Consider the following 23,701-nt stretch of genomic DNA (forward strand, 5'->3'; position numbering starts at 1 on the left):
GGCGAGATGGACTGATGAGCAGCAGCCAGCACACTGAAGCGAGACGAAGGGCAACAGCAAGCGGGCCGCATCATCAAATGGTGACGTCTGCCCCTGCCAGGCTCCCAAATTAAAGTCCCCTTCACTGGAGAGCTCAGCGTGCTCGCATGAGTCGTTGCCAGGGGTCCGTCAGACTCGGAGGTTTTGGGGAAGGTCACGTGCCCCTCCTGAGGACTGATGATGCTGCTGCTGATTGCCGAGCTTGCTGGGCTGCTGCTGAACGCTGCCTGAGTCCTCAACTGCCAATGCCTGACTGCTGGCAGCACAGGGATGGATCCATCGACTCCGCCACCTGTGGCGTCGCCAACAAATCGCAGGCGCCAGCCCGCCAGGGCCGCGACGCAACTTTAGTGCCCTCCCCAGCGCTCCACTATTGGGCTCTACAAACCACATGTGTCGTCGTCCCGCGTTGCGTTGCGAGTCCTCTCCATCCCAGCAACCCCGTACGGACTGTAAACATCATCACCACTCCGCCCTCGCTCTTCCTCGACTCACCTCGCCTCACCGTCTTGGCTCACACTGCGCTGCTGTTGCTCCACCACCAGCGAGACAGCGCACCCCAGCTGCTCGAGTACGGCGCGCCACCGTCGACGTTTAGCCCCTCCCGCGACCGTTTTAAGGAGAACCGCTCTCCCTCCTTCGACATTCGCCCGCTCAGCGACCGACGAACTGCGCCGCGACACTGGCCACGTTCACCCTGACGGGATAACCGACGCCGATCGAACACCACCGAGACAATAGTCATCGTACAAGCGATCATGAGCGGCAGCCTCGTCACGCCGGGGGGCATCTCGGATCCCGCCCTCATCCAGTGAGTCCTCGCCCACGCCGCGCCATCGACGTGAACTGACTGTGGCCTCCCCTAGGCTCGTAAATAAGCTCCAGGATGTGTTCGCGACAGTGGGTGTCAACAACCCCATCGACCTCCCCCAAATCGCCGTCGTCGGCAGTCAGTCAAGCGGCAAGAGTTCCGTGCTCGAGAATATTGTCGGCCGCGACTTGTGAGTATCTCCGCAGCCCATCTCGCGCGTGGCGAGTTTTAATACCAATGTTTTTAGCCTTCCCCGAGGCTCCGGTATCGTGACACGGCGGCCCCTCGTCCTTCAGCTCATCAACCGCCCCGCGCAGTCCAACGGCGTAAAGCAAGATGACATCTCCACCGCCACCGATAAGGCCGCCAACCCTGACGAGTGGGGAGAGTTCCTCCATATCCCGGGTCAAAAATACTACGACTTCACCAAGATCCGAGAAGAGATTGCTCGGGAGACTGAGGCCAAGGTCGGCAAGAACGCCGGCATCTCGGCCGCCCCGATCAACCTGCGCATCTACTCTCCCAACGTTCTCACCCTGACCTTGGTCGACTTGCCCGGCCTGACCAAGGTCCCGGTCGGCGATCAGCCCCGCGATATCGAGCGACAGATCCGCGAGATGGTGCTCAAGTACATTGGCAAGTCCAACGCCATCATCCTGGCCGTGACGGCTGCCAACATTGACTTGGCCAACTCGGACGGCTTGAAGCTCGCCCGCGAGGTCGACCCGGAGGGCCAGAGGACCATCGGTGTCCTGACCAAGGTCGACCTTATGGACGAGGGAACCGACGTCATTGACATCCTGTCCAACCGCGTCATCCCCCTGCGGCTAGGATACGTGCCCGTGGTCAACCGCGGCCAGCGGGATATCGACAACAAGAAGGCTATCAACCAGGCGTTGGAAGCCGAGAAGAACTTTTTCGAGAACCACAAGGCCTACCGCAACAAAAGCTCATACTGCGGCACTCCATACCTGGCCCGCAAGCTGAACCTGATTCTCATGATGCACATCAAGCAGACCCTTCCCGACATCAAGGCGCGCATTTCAAGCTCCCTGCAAAAGTACACGAGCGAGTTGGAAAGCCTGGGGCCCTCCATGCTTGGCAACAGTGCCAACATTGTCCTCAACATTATCACCGAGTTCACCAATGAGTGGCGCACGGTCCTCGACGGCAACAACACGGAGCTGTCGAGTACGGAACTCTCAGGTGGTGCCCGTATCAGCTTTGTCTTCCACGAGCTTTACTCCAACGGCGTCAAGGCCATCGATCCCTTCGACGTTGTCAAGGATGTCGACATCCGCACCATACTCTACAACTCCTCCGGATCCTCGCCGGCACTTTTCGTCGGCACGACTGCCTTTGAGCTCATCGTCAAGCAGCAGATCAAGCGAATGGAGGACCCCAGTCTGAAATGCGTGTCACTGGTGTACGACGAACTAGTTCGGATATTGTCACAGCTTCTCGGGAAGCAGCTGTACCGGCGATACCCAGGGCTGAAGGAGAAGATGCACGGCGTGGTCATCGCCTTCTTCAAGAAGGCCATGGAGCCCACGAACAAGCTCGTCCGGGATTTGGTCTCCATGGAGGCGTGCTACATCAACACAGGCCATCCCGACTTCTTGAACGGTCACCGAGTAGGTATTGTCATCTCGCGCTGAGGAGCTGACGCTAATGCAACTGCCAGGCCATGGCGATTGTCAACGAGCGCTACAACCCCACCAAGCCCGTCCAGGTCGACCCCAAGACCGGCAAGCCGCTGCCACAGTCTTCCACCCCGAACAGAGCAGCCAGCCCGACGGTGCCCGAGGTGGACGGCAACGCGAACTCGGGCTTCTTTGGCAGTTTCTTTGCCGCCAAGAACAAGAAGAAGGCCGCTGCGATGGAGGCGCCCCCGCCAACCCTCAAGGCCTCGGGCACTCTCTCCGAGCGTGAGAACATTGAGGTTGAAGTCATCAGTACGTTGATCGACAAAGCAGCTGCGTGGCTTTTACTAATAACGAGCGCAGAGCTTCTCATTTCGTCGTACTACAACATTGTTAAGCGCACCATGATTGACATGGTCCCCAAGGCCATTATGCTCACCCTGGTTCAGTACGTACAATCCTGCCATTGTAGGAAGGACAGGTTTGCTGACAGGGCTTAGGTTCACCAAGGACGAGATGCAGCGCGAGTTGCTGGAGAACATGTATCGGACCGACACGCTCGACGATCTGCTCAAGGAGAGCGACTTTACCATCCGCCGGAGGAAAGAGTGCCAGCAGATGGTGGAGTCGCTGGGCAAGGCCAGTGAAATTGTCAGCCAAGTCCAGTAATCGAATCACACCGTTCCCGGCTCGTCGTCGGCGACGGCTCGGCACGACGCATGATGGGGTCCTGTCGAGGGCCGCCAGCGCACTCCTGACGAACGCGAGGACTCTCCCCATTTCTTTTTCGATACCACGGGCGGTCACAGGCTTAGAGTAGACATACGAGTAATGAGTCCCACGGGGAGAGCCAGTGGATAGCAGGGCAGGGGAGATGCCACGAGCGAGTGGGTGGGCGGGGCGGGACGCGGAAAGGCGAGGCCGGTGTAGGAGGTGCGCCTCGGCGGAGGGCTCTTGTGTGTTTGTCGTGCTGCAGATCACCTAGACGAAGAGGCATTTATTTTATTTGACCTTGATAATGACACGAGGCGCTGTCGGCTCTCTGTACGTTGCGTGATGTCCCAGACCTGCCAGGGGGTTATATACAAAAATAGGGGCTTTAAACCCTCCACATGGGCATCGAATTATAACTTGGAGTCTGAGCTGGCCAACTCATATGCCCCATCCGTGACATCGTAATCTTTGCCCTTGGTCCACCCAAACCAGCCCCCGAGCACCTCCTCAGCGCCCTCCCCAGGCGCCAGAGCGGCGCCCTCGTAGCCGTCGCCTGGAACGCCGCGTCCCTGGCCGTAGGTGGCAGGGTCGCCGGGCGCGTCACCCTGCTGCTTGACGGCAAGGCAGGGCGTGGCGCGCAGGGTGACGGCGGGCCGCTGGTCGCCCTCACGCGCGGGATCCGTCTCGAGCTCCGCGTACTCGAGGACGGGGGCGACGCAGGCGTCTGTGCCGTCAAAGACCCGCTCCCACTCGGTGCGCGTCTTGCTGCCGAAGACGTCAGTCAGGACGCGGCGCAGGGCGGGCCACTCATCCGGGTCGTAGCGGCGCGACTCCCAGCCCTGGCCCTCGAGACCCAGCCCGCGCAGCAGGGCGTCGAAGAACTGCGGCTCGAGGGCGCCGACGGAGACGTAGCGCCCGTCCTTGGTGGCGTAGGTGTCGTAGTACGGGCACCCGCCGTCGAGGAGGTTGCGGCCGCGACCCCTCCCGCCGAGCGGGCTCTTGAGCATGAAGCGCGGAAAGGTGGCCAGGTAGGACGCGCCGTCGACCATGTTGGCCTCGACGACCTGGCCGCGGCCCGTGGAGGCGCGCGACAGCAGCGCGAGGAGGATGCCCTGGAAGAGGGTGGCGCCGCCGCCGGCAAAGTCGGCCAGCAGGTTGACGGGCGGGTGCGGGGTGTCGCCGTCGCGGCCGAGCAGGCCCAGGGCGCCCGACACGGCGAGGTAGTTGATGTCGTGGCCGGCCATGTCGCGGTAGCGGCCGTCGCGGCGGTAGCCGGTCAGGCGGCCGTAGACGAGGCGCGGGTTGAGCGGCAGCAGGTCGTCGGGCCCGAGGCCGAGGCGCTCCAGCACGCCCGGGCGGAACGGGTCGATGAGCACGTCGGCGCCGCGCGCGACGAGCGAGCGCACGAGCCGGATCCCGCGCGGCGACTTGAGGTCCACGGCCAGAGAGGCCTTGTGCCGCGTGAGCGTGTCCTGCGAGACGGGCGTGGAGCCGCCGCCGGGGCCGCCCCGGGGTGCACGGTCGATGCGCAGGACGGAGGCGCCGGCGTCGGCGAGGAGCATGCCGCAGAAGGGCCCTTTGGTTTGATTATCTGTTAGCTGCCATCTGGCCTCGAGCGGATATGACACCACAGGATCGCAAGGGACGTGGCGCATTTACCTGGAGCGAGGCCGGCAAACTCGAGGACCTTGATGCCCGTGAGAGGCGGCGGTCCGGCAGCGGTGGCCATGATGCTGCGGCGACTTGACGAACCACTTTTGGCTTTATTCGAGAAAGACGATGGAAATTGAATGCCGTTCAGTGTTTACATGCCATCGGCACAAGAGCTCGTTAGGAGAGCAGCTGGTCATGAAGAAGCGTGGTGATTTGGTGTATACAAGCAAGCTAAGTAACAGTAATACCTCTAATAGGCTATGTACGACTTCGTCGGGCCTCGGCTCCGGTCCCTGTCCCTGGCAGCTTTCGCGGCTCCAGGGCAGCCTGTCACTGAGCCGGCCCCGCTGTGGGGGGAACCGCGGGGTGCGGAGTGCGGAGGAAACAGCGGCCGCCCGACTCCGTGCCTCCTTCCTCAACACCAGGGTTACCTCACGTGAGCGCTCCCCAATGTACAGTACACCTGTTCCTTCTTTAACGCCGCTCTTCTCACATCAGCTTCCGTCTACATCCTTTCATGCTCCGACAACAGATCAGTGCAAAGTCCAAACCAGCATTTATGTCTCCGCTCTAGCCAGACGGGTTGCCGTTAAACGCCAGTAGGTTCGGCGTGTTCGGGCTCAACAGCTCGGTGATGACATCCTTGGTGGCGAGCTCCTTGATGCGGTCGCAGATGGCGCCGCCCTTGATGCCCTCGAGCGCGCCGAAATAGGCAGCCAGGCCCACGACGTGCGGGCTGGCCATGGAGGTGCCGGACGAGAGGTGCTGCGCAAACGAACAAGCCTTTGATCAGCCGACCCGGTTCCTCATCAAGTGGCTTGGGACTTGGGATTTGAGGCAAGTCTATCACTTACAGTCGTTCCATCGAACCACGTCGAGTTGATGCTCGCACCAGGAGCAAAGACATCGACGAGCTCGCCGAAATTGCTCCAGTATGGCATCGTGTCGTCCGCCGTCGACGCAGCCACGGTGCACACGCTCGGCTCCGACGCGGGAGACCAGTTGGCGGCGTCGTCGCCGAAGTTGCCGGCAGCGACCCCGAGGAAGGCACCCGCCTCGACCAGCGACTTGGCGGCCTGGTTCACGGTATCGATCTTCTTCCCGGCGAGGCTCATGTTGACGACGACGCCCTTGGGGCACTTGGTGCAGTTTATATACCGCCCGACGAGCTCCAGACCGGCGATGACGTCGGACCAGGGCCCCGTGCCCGCGTTGTTGAGGACCTTGACTCCGTAGAGCTTGGTCTTCTTGGCAAGGCCAAACGTCTTGCTGCCGATGGTTCCGGCGACGTGCGTCCCGTGGCCGTGGCCGTCGGTGGGCTCACCGTCTACATAGGACTTGAGCATCTTGGCGCGGCCCTCGAATTCCTTGTCGGCGTGTTAGCTGCCGCGAAGCCTCAAACGCATATTCACGGGGCCTTGAGCGTACCGCAAGATCCGGGTTGATGCCAGTATCGAGAATGAAGGCGCAGGTGCCCTCACCTGCGCTCGAATCATAGACGTAATCGGTGGCATGAGGCTTGCGGTGCGACATGCGCGATATGCCCCAGGTGGCGTTGGGTTGCGTCACAAACTCGGAAATCTTGACCTCGCTGTCCTGCTCGATGAACTCGACCTGACGTACCACGAAGACCAAAGTCAGAGACGCGCGCAAAATGACACTGGAGCTTGTTTGTGCAGACAAACCTCTGGGTGGTCGCGCAGTGCGGCCAACTCCTCGGCGTTGAGCGTCGCGCTGAAGCCCTTGATCAACCTGTCGTATAGGTGCTTGGGCTCGACGCCCACAGACGCCGGCACGTCGGCCGCGTTGGAGGCGCCGCCTTCGCTGCTCTTCAGCTTGATGATGTACTTATTGGGGAGCGCTGTGTCGCCGCGCGCAAGGAGCAGAGGCGCAGGCTCGGCGCGCTTCGCGAAGGGCATGACCAACCCGGCCGCCTGCAGCGGCAGTACTGAGAGCAGAATAGACAGCTTCATCTTCACCTGTGGCTCAACGAATATCACGCGGAGACTCTGGACTGGACAATGGCTTCACCTCTTCGGCTTGAAAGAGATTCGACAGGCTTCACTTAAGGAATGAAGCTGTACGGCTTGGGGGGCCCGTTATTTATCACGGTCGCTTGTATACGACTTTGTCCCTGCAAGGCCTCTCTCTCTCTCTCTCTCGCTCTATATCCACTCCTGGGACTACCACGGCGTCCAAGCCCAGGATACAACCCGAGGCGTTCGGCGACGCGGGAGAAAAGTCGCCAGACCTTCCTGTTAGAGGTGAGTGGCCGGGCTGACTCTGCATTGCCGCCAAGCCTCGCCGCACGCAGGCCGAAGGTGGAGGAGGTGCAGGAAGAAGAGGAGTGTTGTTGGCCGTGCCGCGTGCGGCCCCGGTGATGTATCACTTTTGGCCTTGTAGATGTAGAAGATGGAGAGATGTCACGGCCCGTTTTCCCGAGCGCACTGCCCGCGCAAAGGAGCGTGTACTGCACGCACGGAATGTTCCACCGAAGGAAAAGCAGGCGTACGTACGTTGTGAGATCTGTGAGCTCGGAGCACCGCGCAGGACATGTGCGTGGCATTGCAGATCCGGCGCTGTGCAGTCTGGCCGAGATGCTGCAGACAGCTTTGACGCGCCCAGATTCCATGCTCTCTCCATACATACACCCGCGACAACCAAGCTTCTTGTGGCAGTTACTGTACAGTACTGTATGCAGAACGAAGTGCAGAACGAAGTGCAGAACAAAGTATAGTACAGTAGTGCCGTACCTGCAGCCGGGCGAGGGCGACGAGAACCTTTGCCATGCACCGTCCTCAGTAATCACCACCCCCTGGGCTCCCGACTCCCGGGCAGAGAGGGGTCGGCACTGCGGCCAGCTGATCGTCCGTCCCCACGCCTCTCTCTTGACGTCCTCGGTGTGCCCGCTCAACGGTCGACAGTCGATACAGTACAGGCACACCTCAGCACTGTAAGCTCGCGTCTCGCACTCGTCTGATTCTGTTCAAGGCCACTTCGCAGCAGGCTCATCCTTCCTGAAGAAAAACAAAACGTCAATCATTCCAGCCCGTTGGTTAAGCTTTATCCCCATCCTCCTTGGGGTGTTACTTCTTCCTTCCCGATTCCAACCTCTTAGCCCTTGGGGGTTCCTTTGCTGCCAAGATCCCCCCCCCCGAGGGTTCAGGAACGCCGTGTGCAATACTGCGTTACGTGACCCCCAACGCCTCCCAACGCACCTTCAGCTGGCCTTCTACCCGCGTTGGGACCTCGGCGCGAAGAAGGGGGGTGGTGGTGAGCGAAACGGGAAGCTTGTTGGGCTTGGCTTGGCGTGGGCGCGCCGTTGGGTCGGGCGAGCTGAGTGTTTGTTGTTGGCCGCAGAGGCGGGCAGGCAGGCAGCAGGCAGGCAGTTCATGTGCCACGCATCGCTGTGTTACAACGAAGTCACGAAGCCCACCCACAAAGTGTCTCGATTCGGCAACCCGACAGGGGTCTGGCCGGGGCCGGAAGTGGAGCCGCTTGGTCCCTGTCAAAAGTTGTCCGACGATCCGATCAGGCTCGTCGGCCCCGCGGCCTCATCCGTCTTCGAAGTCTTCTGTTCACGCGAGCACTTTGAGAGGCCATTGATTATCATCATGTTCGTCAATTGGTGTTGCTCATCGGCGGGACAATCTAGTCCAACTACCTGCCAGCCAAAACCCAGTACCAAATCGTGTCAAAACGAAATGCGGCCGTTCCAGCAGGCTCCTTCAATCCACACGCTGCGGGGGAATCTCCGTCGTCCTGGCATGCCACAACGCCTCTATGTGTCTCTCCCAGCATCAAAAACAAATCGTCGCAATGCATATCAAGGCCCGTTGCCGAGTCGACTCCAAAAACTCCGTGAACCGAATCCGTCATGATCAAAAGGAGACATCAAGTTTCGTCTAAGCCCACCAGTCGCCCTGGTCGTGCATGGCCTGCGCGACCTTGACGAAGCCAGCAATGTTGCTGCCGGCGACGAGGCTGGGAAGCTCGCCGTCCTTGGCCTCGACGTACTTCTGTGCCGTCTCGAGACCCGCGGTGAAGGCGTTCTTCATGATGCCCTTGAGCCTCTCGTCGACCTCCTCGGCGGTCCAGTTGATGCGCTGGCTGTTCTGGCCCATCTCGAGACCCGAGACGGCGACGCCACCGCAGTTGGCGGCCTTTCCGGGGGCGTACCAGATGGACTGGTTGCCCTTCTGGCGGCGCTGCTCCTCGAAGATGTCGATGGCGTCCTGGGTGCAGCCCATGTTGGAGCCCTCGGCGACGACGAGGACGCCCGCCTCGACGAGCGCCACGGCCTCCTCGCGGCTGACCTCGTTCTGGGTGGCGCAGGGCAGCGCAACATCGACCTTGCCGACGTGGGTCCAGGGGCGGGCACCCTCGATGTACTTGTACTGGCCGACGTGCTCAAAGTCGGTCAGGGCGCGGCGGTCGGCCTTGAGAGCGGCAATCTTCTCGACGTGCTCGGCGGTGAAGGCGTCCTTCTCGGCGACGAGCGAGCCCTTGGAGTCGGACAGGGAGACGACGGTGCCACCGAGCTCGATGATCTTGAGGGCGGCGTACTGGGCGACGTTGCCGGAACCCGAGATGGCGACGCGCTTGCCGGCGAAGCTGCCGCGGCCAGCGTGCTTGAGCATGTGCTCAACGTAGTAGACGACACCGTAGCCAGTGGCCTCTGCGGGGGATGTCAGCGGCAATCTCCAACAGGTTTTTCATTTTGTCTCATCGGGACTTACCAGGTCGGATCAGGCTGCCGCCCCAGGTGAGGCCCTTGCCGGTCAGGACACCCTCCCAGCGGTTGCGGGCCTGGCGGTAGGCACCAAACATGTAGCCGATCTCGCGGCCGGAGACGCCAATGTCACCAGCGGGAACATCGGTATCGGCACCGATGTGCTTGGAAAGCTCGCGCATGAAAGCCTGGCAGAAACGACGGATCTCGGCGTCACTCTTGCCCTTGGGGTCGAAGTCGGCACCACCCTTGCCACCGCCCATGTTCACTGCGATCAAGTCAGCTTACACACCCTTGGTCATGTGAACCGAAGATTCCGACTTACGGCCAGTGAGGGCATTCTTGAAGATTTGCTCGAAGCCGAGGAACTTGAGGCTAATTCCGGTTGTCAGATTCATGTCCCGTGATAACCATTCGAAGGATCGGCAAACACGTACATGGAAAGGTTGACCGTGGGGTGAAGGCGCAGGCCGCCCTTGTAAGGGCCCAGGGCCGAGTTGAACTGAACGCGGTAGCCGCGGTTGACGCGCAGGTGGCCCTTGTCGTCCTCCCAGACGACGCGGAACTGGATGACGCGCTCCGGGATGGAGCAGACCTCGAGAGCGGTGCGGTACTCGGGGTGCTCCTTGAAGAGGGTGCTGTCCTCGAGAGTGCTGGCGAGCTCTGGAAGCGGGCGAGTCAGCAAAGTTCAGTCAGTGGTGTTCGCGAGAACAGGGACCAACCTTTGTACGCCTGCTGGAACTCAGGCTCGGCGGGGAGTTGCGACATGTTGTCGGCGACCTGGAGCTTGATGTGCATTGGGATGGTGGGCGGCGGTGAGAGCGGAGGGAAAGGGTGGCTTTGTGGCAGGCGGGAGAGGCTCCTGTTTTATTCAGGGACAGAGTCAAAGACGTCGATGCTGGCGGGGGGTGGCACAGGCTAGCAAAGCAAGGAAACAGGTGGCACTGCAGCAAGAGACAGGGCAGGCGAGTGGACGATAGATGAGCAAAGATAAGGTTTGCCCATGGGAGACGCGGACGAGAGTTTATATAAACGGCCTAGGGACGAGAGCGGCGCTCTGGAGAAGGGGGGGGAGGGAGTCTCCGTCTCCGCGACTCGGGCATCCGAGTCGTGGCTGGGCCACGGATGAGCGCATACTGGCAGCGTCGCCGACCGTACTTCGGCGGTTGCGGCAGCGGACGCGGCAGCGCGGGAGGCGTGACGTTACGTCCTCCTTCATCTCCCGGCGCCTGGTGTCTCGACTGTCCGTGGACAGGCGAGTCGAGGTGTGAGAGGCGGCTCCGAAAGTCGCTCGGGCAGGGGTCCGCCAGCCGTGGGCGGAAAAGTCGCGTGGGCGCGGTGGGGAGCGCAGATAGGTAGCCGCAGCTAGGGCATTAATTGGTGGCAAGCGCTCGGGAGCCTTATCAGTTGGCGACTTGGGGCCATGGGGGGCGGGCAGCCGGGGGCGGAACCGAAGGGCAAAGCAAATAGAAAAGGGTAACAGCCATTCAGGGCAGCCAGTCGCCGGCCGGCAGTCGCGCGAAACGAGATGAAGCATCGGGTCGAAGTGGTGCTACTGCGCTGTGCGGTGCTGAGCTGCGCCGCGCTGGTGCGGGAAGTGTAGGGAGCGAACGCAGTGCCATCATCGCCGGGCGCCGTCGCGGTGGCTGCGGACGCCGCCGCCCGCCATCGAGTTGGAGTTGGACACGGACGTGTTGGAGACGGGATGGCAGCAGGCCACGGCACGGCGTCCAGGATGGGTGTGGGCGCGAGTTCGAGTGGCGTCGCCGGGCAAAGATGGATGGGTGGGTGGATTGATGGATCAGAGATCAATTCGATGGGCAAAGTGTTCGCTCGCGTGCCTTCCTGATGCTGTTGTCGCAGAACCTGAGGCGGCGAGGCAATTCGGGTACGTATTCTTCACGTGCTTGCTGCAAATGGCAACCGCAACCCCCAGCGCTGTTACCGTGGCCCAAATCCTCCAAAACGAACAAACAACACATAAGGAGAATGCTTGGTGACATTTCTTCCCTCCATTGCCCTCTCTGTCTCGACGGCCACCACCGCCACCCGTCCGTCCATCCATCCATCATCAGACGGAACGTCGCACGCCAACGAGCCGCCCATCTCCCTTCGGCCGGTCGCGAGCACCGCACTTCCCAGATGTGAGACGACAAGACGAGACGACATGGCGATGACGATGACGCCCGTCCGCCCGCCCCCTATCAGCACCGTTGCAAACCCCCGTCCTGCACTCCAGATTGGCCGCCTTGCCCATTGCCGTTGACAGATTCGATTGCGTCGCCAGATCTCGCCCCGGCGAATCAGCGCCGGCCCTCGCTCACGCATCCGTCTTAGCCTGCGATGCGCCGGCCGAGGGTTTTGGCGGATGGTGGGTTTCGACGGCGTGGGCGGCCCCGTTTCTTACCTTGCCTAGGCATCTAGGGTCCTCCTACGTGCGTACTTGCTGCACACACAGTTCCTGCCATGCTGCAACTTTTGTCTGTCTCGCTCGCTGCTCGTGGACGCACGCCCGCCGAGAGGGTTGCCCCCCACCGCGCGCCGTTACCGGCCCCCCGGAACCGCTCCTTGCACACCTCGACCGCCACCGACGCTTACACACAGCTGAGAGCCCGCTCTATGCGCACGTCGACTCGAGATGCAAATCACCGCTAAAGACTGGTCTGTCTGCAGCGTCCCGCACTGCCCCCCACATATGAGGCGTGTCCAGTGCGTGCGAGTCGACGTGCGGATCCCCATCCGTCGGGACTGCCGCGCCGAGATTGGAAATCGGGCCATCTCGCTCGCCCAGGCGGCCACGCAGTGCCAAGGCAAGCCCGCGAAAACTGGTATACGCGACATTTCTTTCCCGCTCCCCTTCCCCCTCTCCTGCGCCAACTACTCGTCCTCGTCCGGACTACTGCACACCGAGATTTGGACTGCCCACCTCCGCCCCTCCCGCGCGCGCGGCGGGACTCGGAGCAATGGCCCTCCTTCGTATCGCCGTACCGGCCGAGTGAGGCAATACCACTCCTGCGCCGCCTCTGTGCCCCCCTGCGATATCGGGCGTGCCGGTTCATTTTCGTGCCTGGATGGGGGACCGCTGCGGTGCAGTTGCGGAATGCGGCGCGCGAGGCTCGCTGGCAGCCTTGCCCTGGTCGTCTCCGACTCCGTGTCTGCCTCCGTTGTCGTCCGCGCCCGCGCCGTCGGACACCGACCTGTTGTTTGCTCTCCAACTGACGTGGCTATTGTCGGCTCGGTGCCATGGATAGCCGCTTGCCAATTTCCTGCTTGGCTTGCTCTCATACATCGTTCGTCATTGTGCATGAAGCAGGCGCACAGGAACATCAACATCACATCTCGTAGAGTTTACAACATCCACTTCAGCACAGCACATGTCTGTACACACACATAATTTGGTACATAGGCCCTGCAGATGCCATGTAATAGACGGCGGCCGTACACATAACCGCGATACGTCAGCCTGCCCGTTCCACCCGCCAAGAAACTTGCCCACGCCCAAAACGCCACATCCGACATGCTAATAATAAGTCGTACGCCCGCCTGCCTGCTTCTCTGCCTGCCTGTTTGCCTGCCTGCCTGCTTTTCATCGTCTCTTCCAACAGCAGCAAGTAAACAAAACAACATCACCAAATGGCCGCCTGGTCCGCGTCGAACCGCGACAGCTCCTTGCCCGCGTCCTCGAGGTCCTTCCTCGCCTTCATGCGCATGTAGAAGATGGGGCAGTCCTTGCTGCTGCAAATCACCTCGCAGTGCATGCTGCCCTGGCAGCGCTGGCACTGCGTCCACAGGCGCCCGAACCGCACCTCGAGGTCCGACACCTTGTCCAGCGTGCGCTTGTACAGCTCGCCCACGCGCGGCGCGCAGTCGGCGCACACGGCCCCCTGGCTCTCCTGCTTGCCCGTCAGCGGCTTCTTGCAGCCCATGCACGTCTGCGTCTTCTTGGCGAACTTCATGAGCCCCCCCACCGTCGGCGCCGCCACCGAGATGGTCCGCGTGTGGTCGCCCGTGAGCAGCTGCCGCGCCTTGGTCTCGCCCAGGATCGGCTCGAAGATGCGCCCCAGCGGCTTCGCCAGCTGGTTGTCCAGGTAGTACTTGGTGTCGATGGGCACGTTGTTCTCCAGCACGTACAGCGGGTCCTCCGACTTCTCGAAGTTCTTGGCCCCCGCCGCGCCTCTCACCATGACGTACGCGACGCGGTCGCCCAGCCCGGGTGCCGATCCGGCGTCGCGCTTCTTCATCCGCTGCGCCAGCTCCACGTGCGCTTGCTTGGCGGCGTAGTCGTCCTTGGTCAGTGCCTTTGTGATGACTAGCTTCGACATGTCTACCTTGTTTTGCAGCAGGTCGGCAATCGTGTCTTTGACGTAGCTGTTCACCCGCGTTAGCAACTTACACTCGCCATCTTTACACGACAAACAAACTCACTCTTGTGCCCCTTGCACGTCACGGTCGATCAGAATCATCCTGAGCACCTTCTCGATGACCGTCTGCACCAGCAAGCAGTTGTCTCGCCGCACAGTCTCGATACCCTTCGTGTCCATCTTGTCGTACTTTTCCGTCTTGGTCCAGTACAGGCCGGCGTACCGCTTCTTGTTGATGAGCAGGTACGGGAAGTACACCTTCTCGAACTCGAGCTTGATTGGCTTGACGAACTTGGACGACACGTAGTTGGCCGCCTCCTCGCCCAGCTTCATCGCCTCTGCTAGGTCCTTGGTACCAAACTTGACCATGACCGAGTCCGTGTCACCGTAGATGACCTGGGCGTCATGACTGTAGCCGTTGGCAATGTTGTACTTCTTCTCCACCTCCTCTTTGGTCTTCTCAATCATCTGACGGCCAAAACTAGTCGTGCTACTGGCAATTTGCAGACACGGCAGCTTTCCGGTGGTCGCACCCGTCAAGCCGTACACACTGTTGGCGCTGATTTTCAAAGCCAGCTGTCGACCGTTGAGCACGGCTTTCCTGAAGGGGTCCGTCTCCTTGGCCAGCTCGCGCTTGGCCTGCTTTCGTGCAGTGAGGAGTTCCTCCAGAATCTGCGCCAGCAGCCCCTTTCTTTGCTTGGTCGTGACAAACATGTCGCCATTCGGCGTGACGATGTAGTCTTCGTCCTTCACCAGCTTGAACTGCTCAATCATCTTCTTGTCCAACAGGGTTGTGTAACACAGATTGTGCGCTTGAATGATACTGGGATACAGAGAGGCGAAATCGAGTGTGGCGATGGGCACGTCATAGTAGCCGCGAGTTGGCTCAATGACGGTGGCACCTTCATACTGTTCGTCCGACTGCTGCGACTTGAGATTCGGAATAACGAGCTTCTGTTCGAGCGCTTTTCGAAACAGCTGGCTGATGAACTTGATCTGCTGGCCGCGGGACAGCAGAAAGTTGAACGGCACGCCTGTGACTCTGGCCATCTCAGTGTAGTTTTCGAGGCAGGAGAGCTTGTCCATTAGTCGTTGCGGGAGGTATGCGTCCTTGAGACAGTACAGTGCCAGACGACGGCGCGACTCTGGCGTTCCGTTGAACAATTCTGTGATCATGGTGTGGTGCACGTCCTCTTTTTGTTCACCCAAGAAATGGGCGCACACCGAGTTCAGCGTGTAGCTTCGGAGGTGGTGATCGCGTTGAATCAGTTGCAACAGGTCGAGTTGCAGTCGTCCGTTCGTGTTGGTCTCCTTGGTGTCGCGGTTGCCAATCTGTTTGCTGGAAAAGTTGGTTTCCCTGACCCTTGAAGGCTCGCTGGGGATACGACTCCAGTACTCGAACCCGTTGACCTTGAGGTGCTTCGCGCGGTCCAGAAGGTACGGAAAGTCAAAGTTGGCAATATTGTATCCGATGATGATGTCGGGATCGACGCTCAACATAAACTCCTGCCAAGATTTGAGCATCTTTTCCTCCTTCTCAAACTCCAGGATATGCGTGGCCACGATTGAGCTCGTTGTGTCGAGGCAGAATACATTTCGGATAAAGGGCTTCTTCTCTCCGTATCGGGTAACGACGTTGGCAATTTGAATGACAGGGTCATGGTTTGCCTCGGGGAAGATTCCTTTCCGACCAGCGCATTCGATATCAAACGACATTATTCGCAGGGGAGCCATCTTGGCCCATTCTCCGTCCGGCTTGTGGGCGACGAGGTCGAGATAGCATATTTCGGCCTCGATCTGGCAGTTGGACTGCTTGCTCTGCTCGGGGATGAGCTTATACTTGGTTGCGGGCGCTTCTACCCAGGACATGCCTTGGATCTGCATCTTGTCAGCACACGCGCATCAATTAGGAGGCACAGGACACTTACATGACAGTCCACCATGAACCGCAAGACGTATTGGATGTTGTCGTACGTCATGATGCCGTTCTCTCTCGCCCCCCACATGCCTTTCCAGTCCGCCATGCCCTTTTCGATGGTGAAGCGCACCTTGGGGATGAACTTGGGGTCTGTGACGGTGACCTTGAGAAAGTAGCTCTGCTTGTTACCCTGGAAGCCGTATATACTCTCTCTCGGGCACATGGTGACGGAGTGGATAACAGGTTGGTGCTGGGCGATTTGTGTCTCAAGATACGCCTTGTATGCGGCTGCATCCTGCGCTTTGAACATGGGTGGCGCAGGTACGTAGAGGTAGTGCTTGAAGTCTGTGACGTGCAGCATGATGGAGTGGCCCTGCTCCGACACGCCGAACAGCTTGACCGTAGCCCGGCCGCCATGCAGCGTGCCCTCCTCGGCGTCGATGGACTGAAAGCAGAGATTATCGCGCCGGGGGTCGAAGTCAACAACGGGCGGCCGCTCCCAGACCTGGTCTCGTTCCGTGTTGTTGCGCTTCATGTCCGAGATGTCCTGGCTCAGCTTCTCCAGCACCTCGGACTCGAAGGCGGTCTTGGGCTGGCTGGAGCCCAGCTTCGCGCGCGGGTCCATCTGCGAGCCCAGGAAGCGGCCCGCCGCGGGCGACGACGAGAAGACATCCGTCTTGCGCTTCTTGGCCGAGGCCGGCGTCGAGGGTATGTTCTGACGGGTGCCCGCCTCGCCCAGCACCCGCTTCTGGGGCAGGAATGCAGTGGCCATGGCGAGCTGTGTGCCGGGGGTGTTGCTCTCGTGGGCGTGGGGGGACGACGATCTAGGAGCGCGGTGTCATTTAGGAGTCGGCTTGTCAGTCTCCCCACGGTGGACGGGTTGTGTGGACGATGTTAGTGTGCGGATGCAACTGACACGACCTAGACGGGTGTCCCGCCGCGAGAAACGCGCCTTTCGAGCGTGACGTGACGGACCCACCTGGTGTTTAATGGCCCCCCAGGTCTGCACGTGAGTTGGCGATTTGCTGCCTGGGATTGCAGGCGCCAAGCGCTTCAGTGGACGGCCCCCTGAAACTGGCCGCTAACGACGCTGTACAAATCCCGTATCAGCCCGGGCGGACTCCGGCAACTCCAGGACGCTGCCCGCGTTTGAAGGAGACCGGGAGCCCTATACTCTGTACAGGAGGTGTCTCGCTCGTGCTTTTGCAATACTCAGAGACTTCGCGCGCCGAGTTTCGCTCTTCAAAGCTACAAAAGCTGTGGAAATATGCCCGCCTTGCACACAGAGTCCTTGATGGGAAGCATCAGTCACAAGACCCGACGCACACTGGCTTGCAAACATCCATGATCCCTTCACATGTTGATAGCAGAATACAATGTATTTCTCGCTGTACGGTACCATTCTTGAATCTTCCACATAACTGCGTGATGCTCCCCGTTCATCAGTGCGTCGTCGATGGCCATGTTTTCCAGTATGCCCCTCAACCAGAATGGTCCTCTCGTGAACGCCGTCGCTGTGCGATGCAAGACTAAAGCCAGTCTCTAATAAAGGTAATCAAATCAGTCCGTGACTGCAAGTCTCCGAGGCCTAGGTCATGAGATTTTTCATGATTTCTGCTCCTGAATCGTTCCAAGCTCGCACCAGTTGCTGACAGGCTTTATGCGAGTTAGCATCATCCTTACAGCCGTCAAGAGCACCGTATTACTTACCAGACAACTCAAGTACTTGCACCAGCTGCAGGTGTGTCCGACGGTATAAAAGTTGTTCAGCAGGACGATGAAGACGACAATGACGAGGATGAGGGCGGCGGCGCGCACGATCCACCAAATCCACCACAGCGGCTTTCGGCCCTTAAAGAAGCCCAGCGGGCTCTTGAAAAATGACGGAGACGTCGCCGTGCCCTCTCCGTTGACGGCCGAGTAGGGAATGTCGTTGTCCATCCTTCGCCTGAGCGAGTTGGGCGAGTGAAGGACAGACACACCTAGTCCCAAGCCCATGAGAAACCCTCCGATATGGGAAAAGTTGTCCAGACCCGGCAGTAGCCCCAGCACAAAGGAAATGACCATGTCGAGAATAACGAACATCAAGTCCTTGACCGGGTTGCGGCGTTCCTTCCAAGAATACAGGAGATCCAGAAGCGTGAGCGCGATGATGCCGAACAGAGATCCAGAGGCTCCAGTGGAAGCTATACCGGGAGCCGCAAAGTTTCCGCCCATAACAAAACCAAAGATTCCGGCGCTCATGTAAACGAGAAAGTAGCGGATGGGCCCAATCGCCATCTCCATCTCCTTTCCAATGGTGAGCTGCATAAGCATGTTGAAACCGACGTGGATGAGGCCGGCGTGCATGAAGATGGGAATGATGAAGCGATACCACTGGTTCGGCTGGGGAGACTGGTCGGCGTTGTTGAAGGTGGGATTCGGGACGCCACCGAAGCCGCAGACCTCGGACAGTGGGCAGAACTGGTCATTCTGCGTCGCATTCGGGCAGAGGAAGAGAACAGGGATGGTCGACCCCTGGATCTCCTTGATGTTGTGCATGCAAGGCGTGTATCGGGCGCCCATGTTGATCATGACTTGCGTCGAGGGTCCGATCATGGGGTTGAACTGAGGCTTGATCATGATGGGCGAGCCGGTCAAGATGCCTGCAGTCCGTCGTTAGCCACAGTGAAAACCTCACGGAGAGGACGAAGACGTACCGTTCTTGATGACCTCGCCAATGAAGACGCCAACCTGGGCGATCGTGAAGATGTACGTGATCCACGGTATCCTCTTCCTATCGGCGCCAAACATGCCAAGTTCTCCGATCCGGACCTTGCCCTTTTTGCTGCGCGGACGTCTCTGCGCGCCTTCGGGTGCGTCGTAAATGTGATCGTTGAAGTCGGGCCCCTTACCCGCCTGATCTTGCAAAGGGATGTCGTTGGGGCCATGCGGCGTTGATGATGCCCCTCCGGCCTGGCCATAGTAGCCGGTATCCTGATATTGGCCCTGCTGCGACATGCTGCTGTTGCTGCCGGCGGCATAGGGTCTCGAGTGGGAGTTCATCGGGTAGGCATGGTCGTCGAAGACGGTGTCGAAGGGTGAGGGCCCGGTGCGAGGCGGGTGGTCTTGCGGCGCAGCGAAGGGCGCGTGGCCAGGATTGCCAGAGTGATACGAGGGCGCGGGCGTCGACTGCGGCGAGGGAGCAAAGTGAGCGTTGTTGTAGGGAGCTGGCGAAGCCGTGCCGCCGTGGGGACGCTGTTGGCCTGTGCCGTAGTAGTATTCGTTGGACGCCATGACGGGGCCGCGACGTCTGCGAGATGCGGCGCGGTGTGACCAGATGCGGCAGGGGAAAAAGAAAGATTGAAGAACGAAGGTGCCCGAGGAGCGGGTGGTCTGAGGTGGTGCCCGTTGTGAGCGCACAGGGCCAGGGGTGGTGCCTGAGGAGGATGTTGGTGGTTGGTCTGCGGAGGCGCTGGTGGAGGGACGGGCGCAAAGGGGTCGGATGGCACGCTGCGCTGGCTGTGAATTACGTAGTGGCGTCTGAGTCCAGGCTGTGCCGCGGCCCGCTGGAGACGGTGATTCGAGGAAGCCCGCTGTAAATTACAAGCCCAGGGTCCCCAGGGCGCGGGAAGACGTTTCAGTCGCCGGGTGGGTGTGCGCGTGTCGGAAGCGTGCAAGGCAGCGGCGGCGACGCGCGATGAGGATGGCGATGTTGCGGCGACGGTGAATGATGATCAAAGGTTAGGAAAAAAAAGAGAGGAAGGAGAAGAAACGAGGAAAAGGTCCCAAAATGTGTTGGCTCAGCGCAGCGCAGCACAGGCGACACGACGACACGACGCCGCCCGCCGCAGCTGACTACAGGGATCAACAGTGGTGGTGGAGCTGTTCGGGCTGGGGAGGGCAGTGCTGGGCGTTGATCAGATCCATCGCGAGGCGAAGCTGGGGCGGCGGACACAGTGAACTGAGGGGCGGGACACGGCCTTGGCCTGTGGCTTGACGGGTGTGCGTCAGCAAGGTTTCGCCATCTGCGGGTGCTTCTAACTTTGGAACAGGCACTTTGGTACATTTTACGAGGGGAATGGCACGGCGATTCTCGTGATTTGTTCAGCCTGCTGTACTTCGTGGTTTTGCAGTGATGGCTCTCCGCCTGGGGGCATCCAACCCACCAGCCAGGCGCGTTTTCCCTCCCGCCGCCCGCGCAGCAGCCGTTAGTTAGTTCGTCGCAAGCTCTGTTCATGCAGACGACGCAACGTCGACCGGGCCCCCCAGGTCGACTGGTGGAGCCCTCTGACTCGGCCGCTAGGATGTCGTCAGAGAGCATTGAGGCAGCGTCAATGCGCCGGTGGATGGGATGGCATGCGGCAGTCGAGCCACGCACGGGCATCCACCACTACCACGGCATTTGGGCATTCGAGGCACGGCCTGTCCCGTCCAGCAACAGCCGAGGATGCAGCGACTTATCCCGATAGCAGCCTCCCGTCGAGCAGGGGCACCGTCAGACCGTGCGTCCGGCCTGTTGCATCGTCCGCGCAGCGTTACACAATGGCAACACAGCCCAGGACAGCGTCCTAGTAATGACATGATGTTCCAAGAATCACCAGACAGAGGCATCCCATGCCGTTACAGCCCGGCGTCACATGATGAGTGCGTCAGTCACAAGGCATGCCTGTTGCGCTCAACCGTGACTTGTTATCGAGGTATCTACGCCAAACTCGACTCTGAACAAACAGTAGGAGATGCACATGTCGATATTCGTCCCATCCCCAGTATGCATACAAGTAGTGATACAGTTTGTACATTGCCGCCAGTCATCGAGTCGTGAATGCACCCGCTTGCGCCCGGCTCCTCTCACTTCTTCTGGGCCTCGTCCGTGCTGCTCCCCGTCGACTTGTCGCCCTCCTCGCCGCCCTTCTTTGCTCCCGCCCTCCAGTTCCCGTGCCAGACATCCATGACCTGTTCCATGATGATGTCACTCAGCCCCTTGCCCTCCTCGAAGCTCTTGCGATGCTCCTCGGCGCGCTTCTTGGACCAGTCCTCGTCCTCGCCACCCATCCAAATGTCCTTCATCAGCCCGTCCTTCTTGTCTTGCAGTTCGGCTTGTCGCTTCTTCTCAGCCGCCTCGCGCTCTCTCTGCTCGCGCAGAAGCTGCTGCGTCCGCCTCGCGCCCTCGGGCAGGCCCGAGTCGAAGACGGAGCCGACGCGGTTGCCGAACCGCCCGTAGATGGACTGTCCCGTGTACTCGTACGCGAGCTGGTTCGTGCAGAGGGAGAAGGTTCCGAAGAGGACGAAGAATCGGACGTCCATCTTCCGCGGCGGCAGGATCATCACCAGCGGCGTGATGACGGCGCCCGCGATGCAGACATTGTGGATGAAGGGGTTCCGCGGGGGCAGAGGCGGTTGTGTCTCGGGCTGCGCCTGCGCCATGGCGACGGCGGCAGCGCTGTGCGCGTTCTCGGAGCGACGCGAGGGGTGTTGCGAGGGTCGCGAGGGGTTCGGCGATTGAGTACCGAGACGGGCCGCCGGTGAGTAGTCGCAGGATCGTTTGTCGTCGTGGTCGTGTCGTCGGAGAGTCGCGCCGTCAAACGCGGCGCCGCCGAGACTCTGGACTCTGGAGCGCAACTTTTATTGTGGGTCCTGCCCGGTCGGTGGTCCGGCAAACTTCCGCGCCGCCTTCCAGAAGGCCTCGACTGCCCTTGGCGTGGCAGCTTGAGCTGCGGTATGCACGTTGACATCGGACTATTTGACCTATCCTTGCAAGCACACATGCGCATTGCTGTCCGTTCTTGGGTTGTTGATGGAATCTTCTACTCACTCTCATGGGGAGCTTCGCCGACGACCCATGGGTGAATCCTCAATGCTCACAGCAGCACTTCACATGCACACGATGGACACAGGGCAACAAGCTGCGAACGCTGCCTTGCCCCATTTACTACTGGAGCATTAGGGCGACGCAACCCCGCGCAAGCTCAAGACAACCGTTGCCATTCAGAGCCAGAGACGGAACGCATCGCGATAGCACGTACGTAACCGTCCGGCCGGCCAGCACCTCGGGTAAACGCTTCCCAGTGGCTTCAGTAGCTGCCACTACTCTGGCACGCCAGATGGAGGAGTGGAGATATAACCGCACGTCGGGACGGCTAGGAACGCGGGAGGAGATGCCACCCCAGATCGCCAGCATGGGTCAGGCGGCATCTCAGGGACTGCTCCGATTGCCGCCGTGGTTGGACGGCGTGCGCGATGCAGCAGCACGCGCCTGGTTAGGCCTCGCAGACAGACTTGCACGCTGCTGCACGTTGCTATTTCCATACCATTTTACCTCTGTCCACATTTCGTAAAACGTACCTCTAATCGGCCGTTGGGCTAAGGGCGCCTGGTGGTCAAGGTTCGATGCCCCGTCCTAGTCGTCTCTCCATCGGGTCTTGGCTTGGGACGGCTCGATCGCAACGGCTACAAGCATGACCACGCGCATCGGCCAGCCAAGCACGGTAGGATTTAATCGCAGACGTAGTACTCGCTGCTAGTTTTGCGATGCGAAGCATCTAAATTACTTATCGCTGCTGCCCATCGCGCCATTCAATTCAGCCTGGGCATTTATCCATGCTAGCTGCCCCGAGACGCGCCCGGCAGCGCCAATCCTCACTATTGCCTCGTCATCCTCGATGGCCTGATCGGGACATGCCAGTATGCGGTCGCATCGCCAGCTAGCCCGTCCGGGCCTGTTGGTCCGGCCGTTGAGGCAAGGTGGTGCCTCTGCGCGAGGGCATCTTGGGACGTGCAGCGGGCGCGTGAACGCTCGGAGGGGCGCTGTGGCGTCGTTCAGATGTCCGAGTTGGTCGCCCCAGGCACGCCTAGTGTCGGCCAGGGTTCCGTGCCGCAATTCCCACCTCGCCTTGTACCTTTGCGAAGGTGTCCACCAACCTCAGAGCTGCTTGCTGCACACTCAGGCAGTCCGGTCCCCCGGCACTTGAGAAACCTTGAGGGCATGCTGCAGGCATCCGCGGATGGCAGCACCCAACCCTCGGCGACGCCACTAGCGCTGGACGCATTCAACGTCCAAGCACCCCCCGACCGATCCCATCTTGCCCATGTAGCTCCGCGCTCCCGGTCGGCGAGGGGTTACTTCCAGAGACCCTGGACCCCAAGGCCACCCGTCATCTCATCGTGATGGGGCGCTTCCCACTGCCCACCTCAGCACTCCGTCCACTACAAAAAAGGCAACCGCCTTGCTCTTGGAGACTGGATCGTTGGACGACGCTTCCTGCCGCTCTTCCTCCTGCCGTTGCTTCCTTCCGCTCTTCCGTCGGGCCTCCCTTCCCCCACCCGTTCCGTTGATCCAGCCTGCCCGCTTCCAAGTGCCAACCGCCGTTGCGACGGAAGGAACGTAAGTGAGGTCACTCGAGCGAGCGCCAGGCGCAAGCGGTTCAACCGGGCCGGCAGCAAACACGGCAGGCACGATCGCCCTAGTACAGACGACGGACGGCGGACGACGGAGTACCTCACGGAGTACCTGCCCTGCCCTGCCCTGCCTCGAGCCCAAGTGGCATCCCGAAAGGGAACCGTGCAGCTCCCCCGGACAGGCTCACACTGACAAAAGTCAAATCTTGTGCGTCTGTTCTCGCCTCGCACTCCTCACCCGGGTTTCAACCTCGTCGTCTTGGCTGCCGTTCTCATGCGCCTGTCCTTTCTTCTTCCCGGCGCCGCTGCAGCCTCCGCTTCCTCAACCTCCGCCGCTTGATGTAGCACAACCGCCCCCGCCTGCTCGTGCCTCAAGGCATCATATCTGTCATTGCGGCAATTGGCCGCCACGACACTCGACTCCCCAGCGCTTCCGCCCTCGTTTAACTTGAA

The 23,701-nt window shown here is 60.4% G+C and overlaps 7 protein-coding genes across 7 annotated transcripts; 1 reads left to right on the forward strand and 6 right to left on the reverse strand.

Moving 5' to 3' along the window:
• Nucleotides 1-797: 797 nt before the first annotated feature.
• PLICBS_009337 (vacuolar protein sorting-associated protein 1) lies at nucleotides 798-3,162 on the forward strand (the record flags this gene model as incomplete). Its single annotated transcript, XM_018324951.1, has 6 exons — nucleotides 798-850; nucleotides 906-1,040; nucleotides 1,098-2,484; nucleotides 2,535-2,805; nucleotides 2,857-2,941; nucleotides 2,994-3,162. The coding sequence occupies 6 exons, from the start codon at nucleotides 798-800 to the stop codon at nucleotides 3,160-3,162; spliced, it is 2,100 nt and encodes a 699-aa protein (XP_018176345.1).
• Nucleotides 3,163-3,617: 455 nt separating this feature from the next.
• On the reverse strand, nucleotides 3,618-4,936 carry PLICBS_009338 (uncharacterized protein; the record flags this gene model as incomplete). Its single annotated transcript, XM_018324952.1, has 2 exons — nucleotides 3,618-4,783; nucleotides 4,867-4,936. 2 exons carry the CDS (start codon nucleotides 4,934-4,936, stop codon nucleotides 3,618-3,620), a joined length of 1,236 nt encoding a protein of 411 aa, XP_018176346.1.
• Nucleotides 4,937-5,430: 494 nt separating this feature from the next.
• On the reverse strand, nucleotides 5,431-6,833 carry PLICBS_009339 (subtilisin-like serine protease; the record flags this gene model as incomplete). Its single annotated transcript, XM_018324953.2, has 4 exons — nucleotides 5,431-5,625; nucleotides 5,715-6,227; nucleotides 6,289-6,474; nucleotides 6,546-6,833. 4 exons carry the CDS (start codon nucleotides 6,831-6,833, stop codon nucleotides 5,431-5,433), a joined length of 1,182 nt encoding a protein of 393 aa, XP_018176347.2.
• A 1,932-nt stretch (nucleotides 6,834-8,765) lies between these two features.
• On the reverse strand, nucleotides 8,766-10,390 carry PLICBS_009340 (NAD-dependent glutamate dehydrogenase; the record flags this gene model as incomplete). The annotated part of the gene is made up of 5 exons (XM_018324954.1): nucleotides 8,766-9,538; nucleotides 9,600-9,860; nucleotides 9,918-9,967; nucleotides 10,030-10,255; nucleotides 10,315-10,390. The coding sequence occupies 5 exons, from the start codon at nucleotides 10,388-10,390 to the stop codon at nucleotides 8,766-8,768; spliced, it is 1,386 nt and encodes a 461-aa protein (XP_018176348.1).
• Nucleotides 10,391-13,218: 2,828 nt separating this feature from the next.
• PLICBS_009341 (DNA-directed DNA polymerase delta) lies at nucleotides 13,219-16,643 on the reverse strand (the record flags this gene model as incomplete). Its single annotated transcript, XM_018324955.2, has 3 exons — nucleotides 13,219-13,960; nucleotides 14,018-15,831; nucleotides 15,882-16,643. 3 exons carry the CDS (start codon nucleotides 16,641-16,643, stop codon nucleotides 13,219-13,221), a joined length of 3,318 nt encoding a protein of 1,105 aa, XP_018176349.2.
• An 833-nt stretch (nucleotides 16,644-17,476) lies between these two features.
• PLICBS_009342 (uncharacterized protein) lies at nucleotides 17,477-19,147 on the reverse strand (the record flags this gene model as incomplete). Its single annotated transcript, XM_065601612.1, has 3 exons — nucleotides 17,477-17,527; nucleotides 17,582-18,516; nucleotides 18,571-19,147. The coding sequence occupies 3 exons, from the start codon at nucleotides 19,145-19,147 to the stop codon at nucleotides 17,477-17,479; spliced, it is 1,563 nt and encodes a 520-aa protein (XP_065457684.1).
• Nucleotides 19,148-20,701: 1,554 nt separating this feature from the next.
• Nucleotides 20,702-21,277, reverse strand: PLICBS_009343 (uncharacterized protein; the record flags this gene model as incomplete). The annotated part of the gene is made up of 1 exon (XM_018324957.2): nucleotides 20,702-21,277. The coding sequence occupies one exon, from the start codon at nucleotides 21,275-21,277 to the stop codon at nucleotides 20,702-20,704; it is 576 nt and encodes a 191-aa protein (XP_018176351.1).
• Between the last annotated feature and the right edge of the window lie 2,424 nt (nucleotides 21,278-23,701).

Source organism: Purpureocillium lilacinum, assembly GCF_023168085.1.
Source record: "Purpureocillium lilacinum CBS 284.36 DNA, scaffold_7, whole genome shotgun sequence".
In the NCBI taxonomy this organism is placed as follows: domain Eukaryota; kingdom Fungi; phylum Ascomycota; class Sordariomycetes; order Hypocreales; family Ophiocordycipitaceae; genus Purpureocillium; species Purpureocillium lilacinum.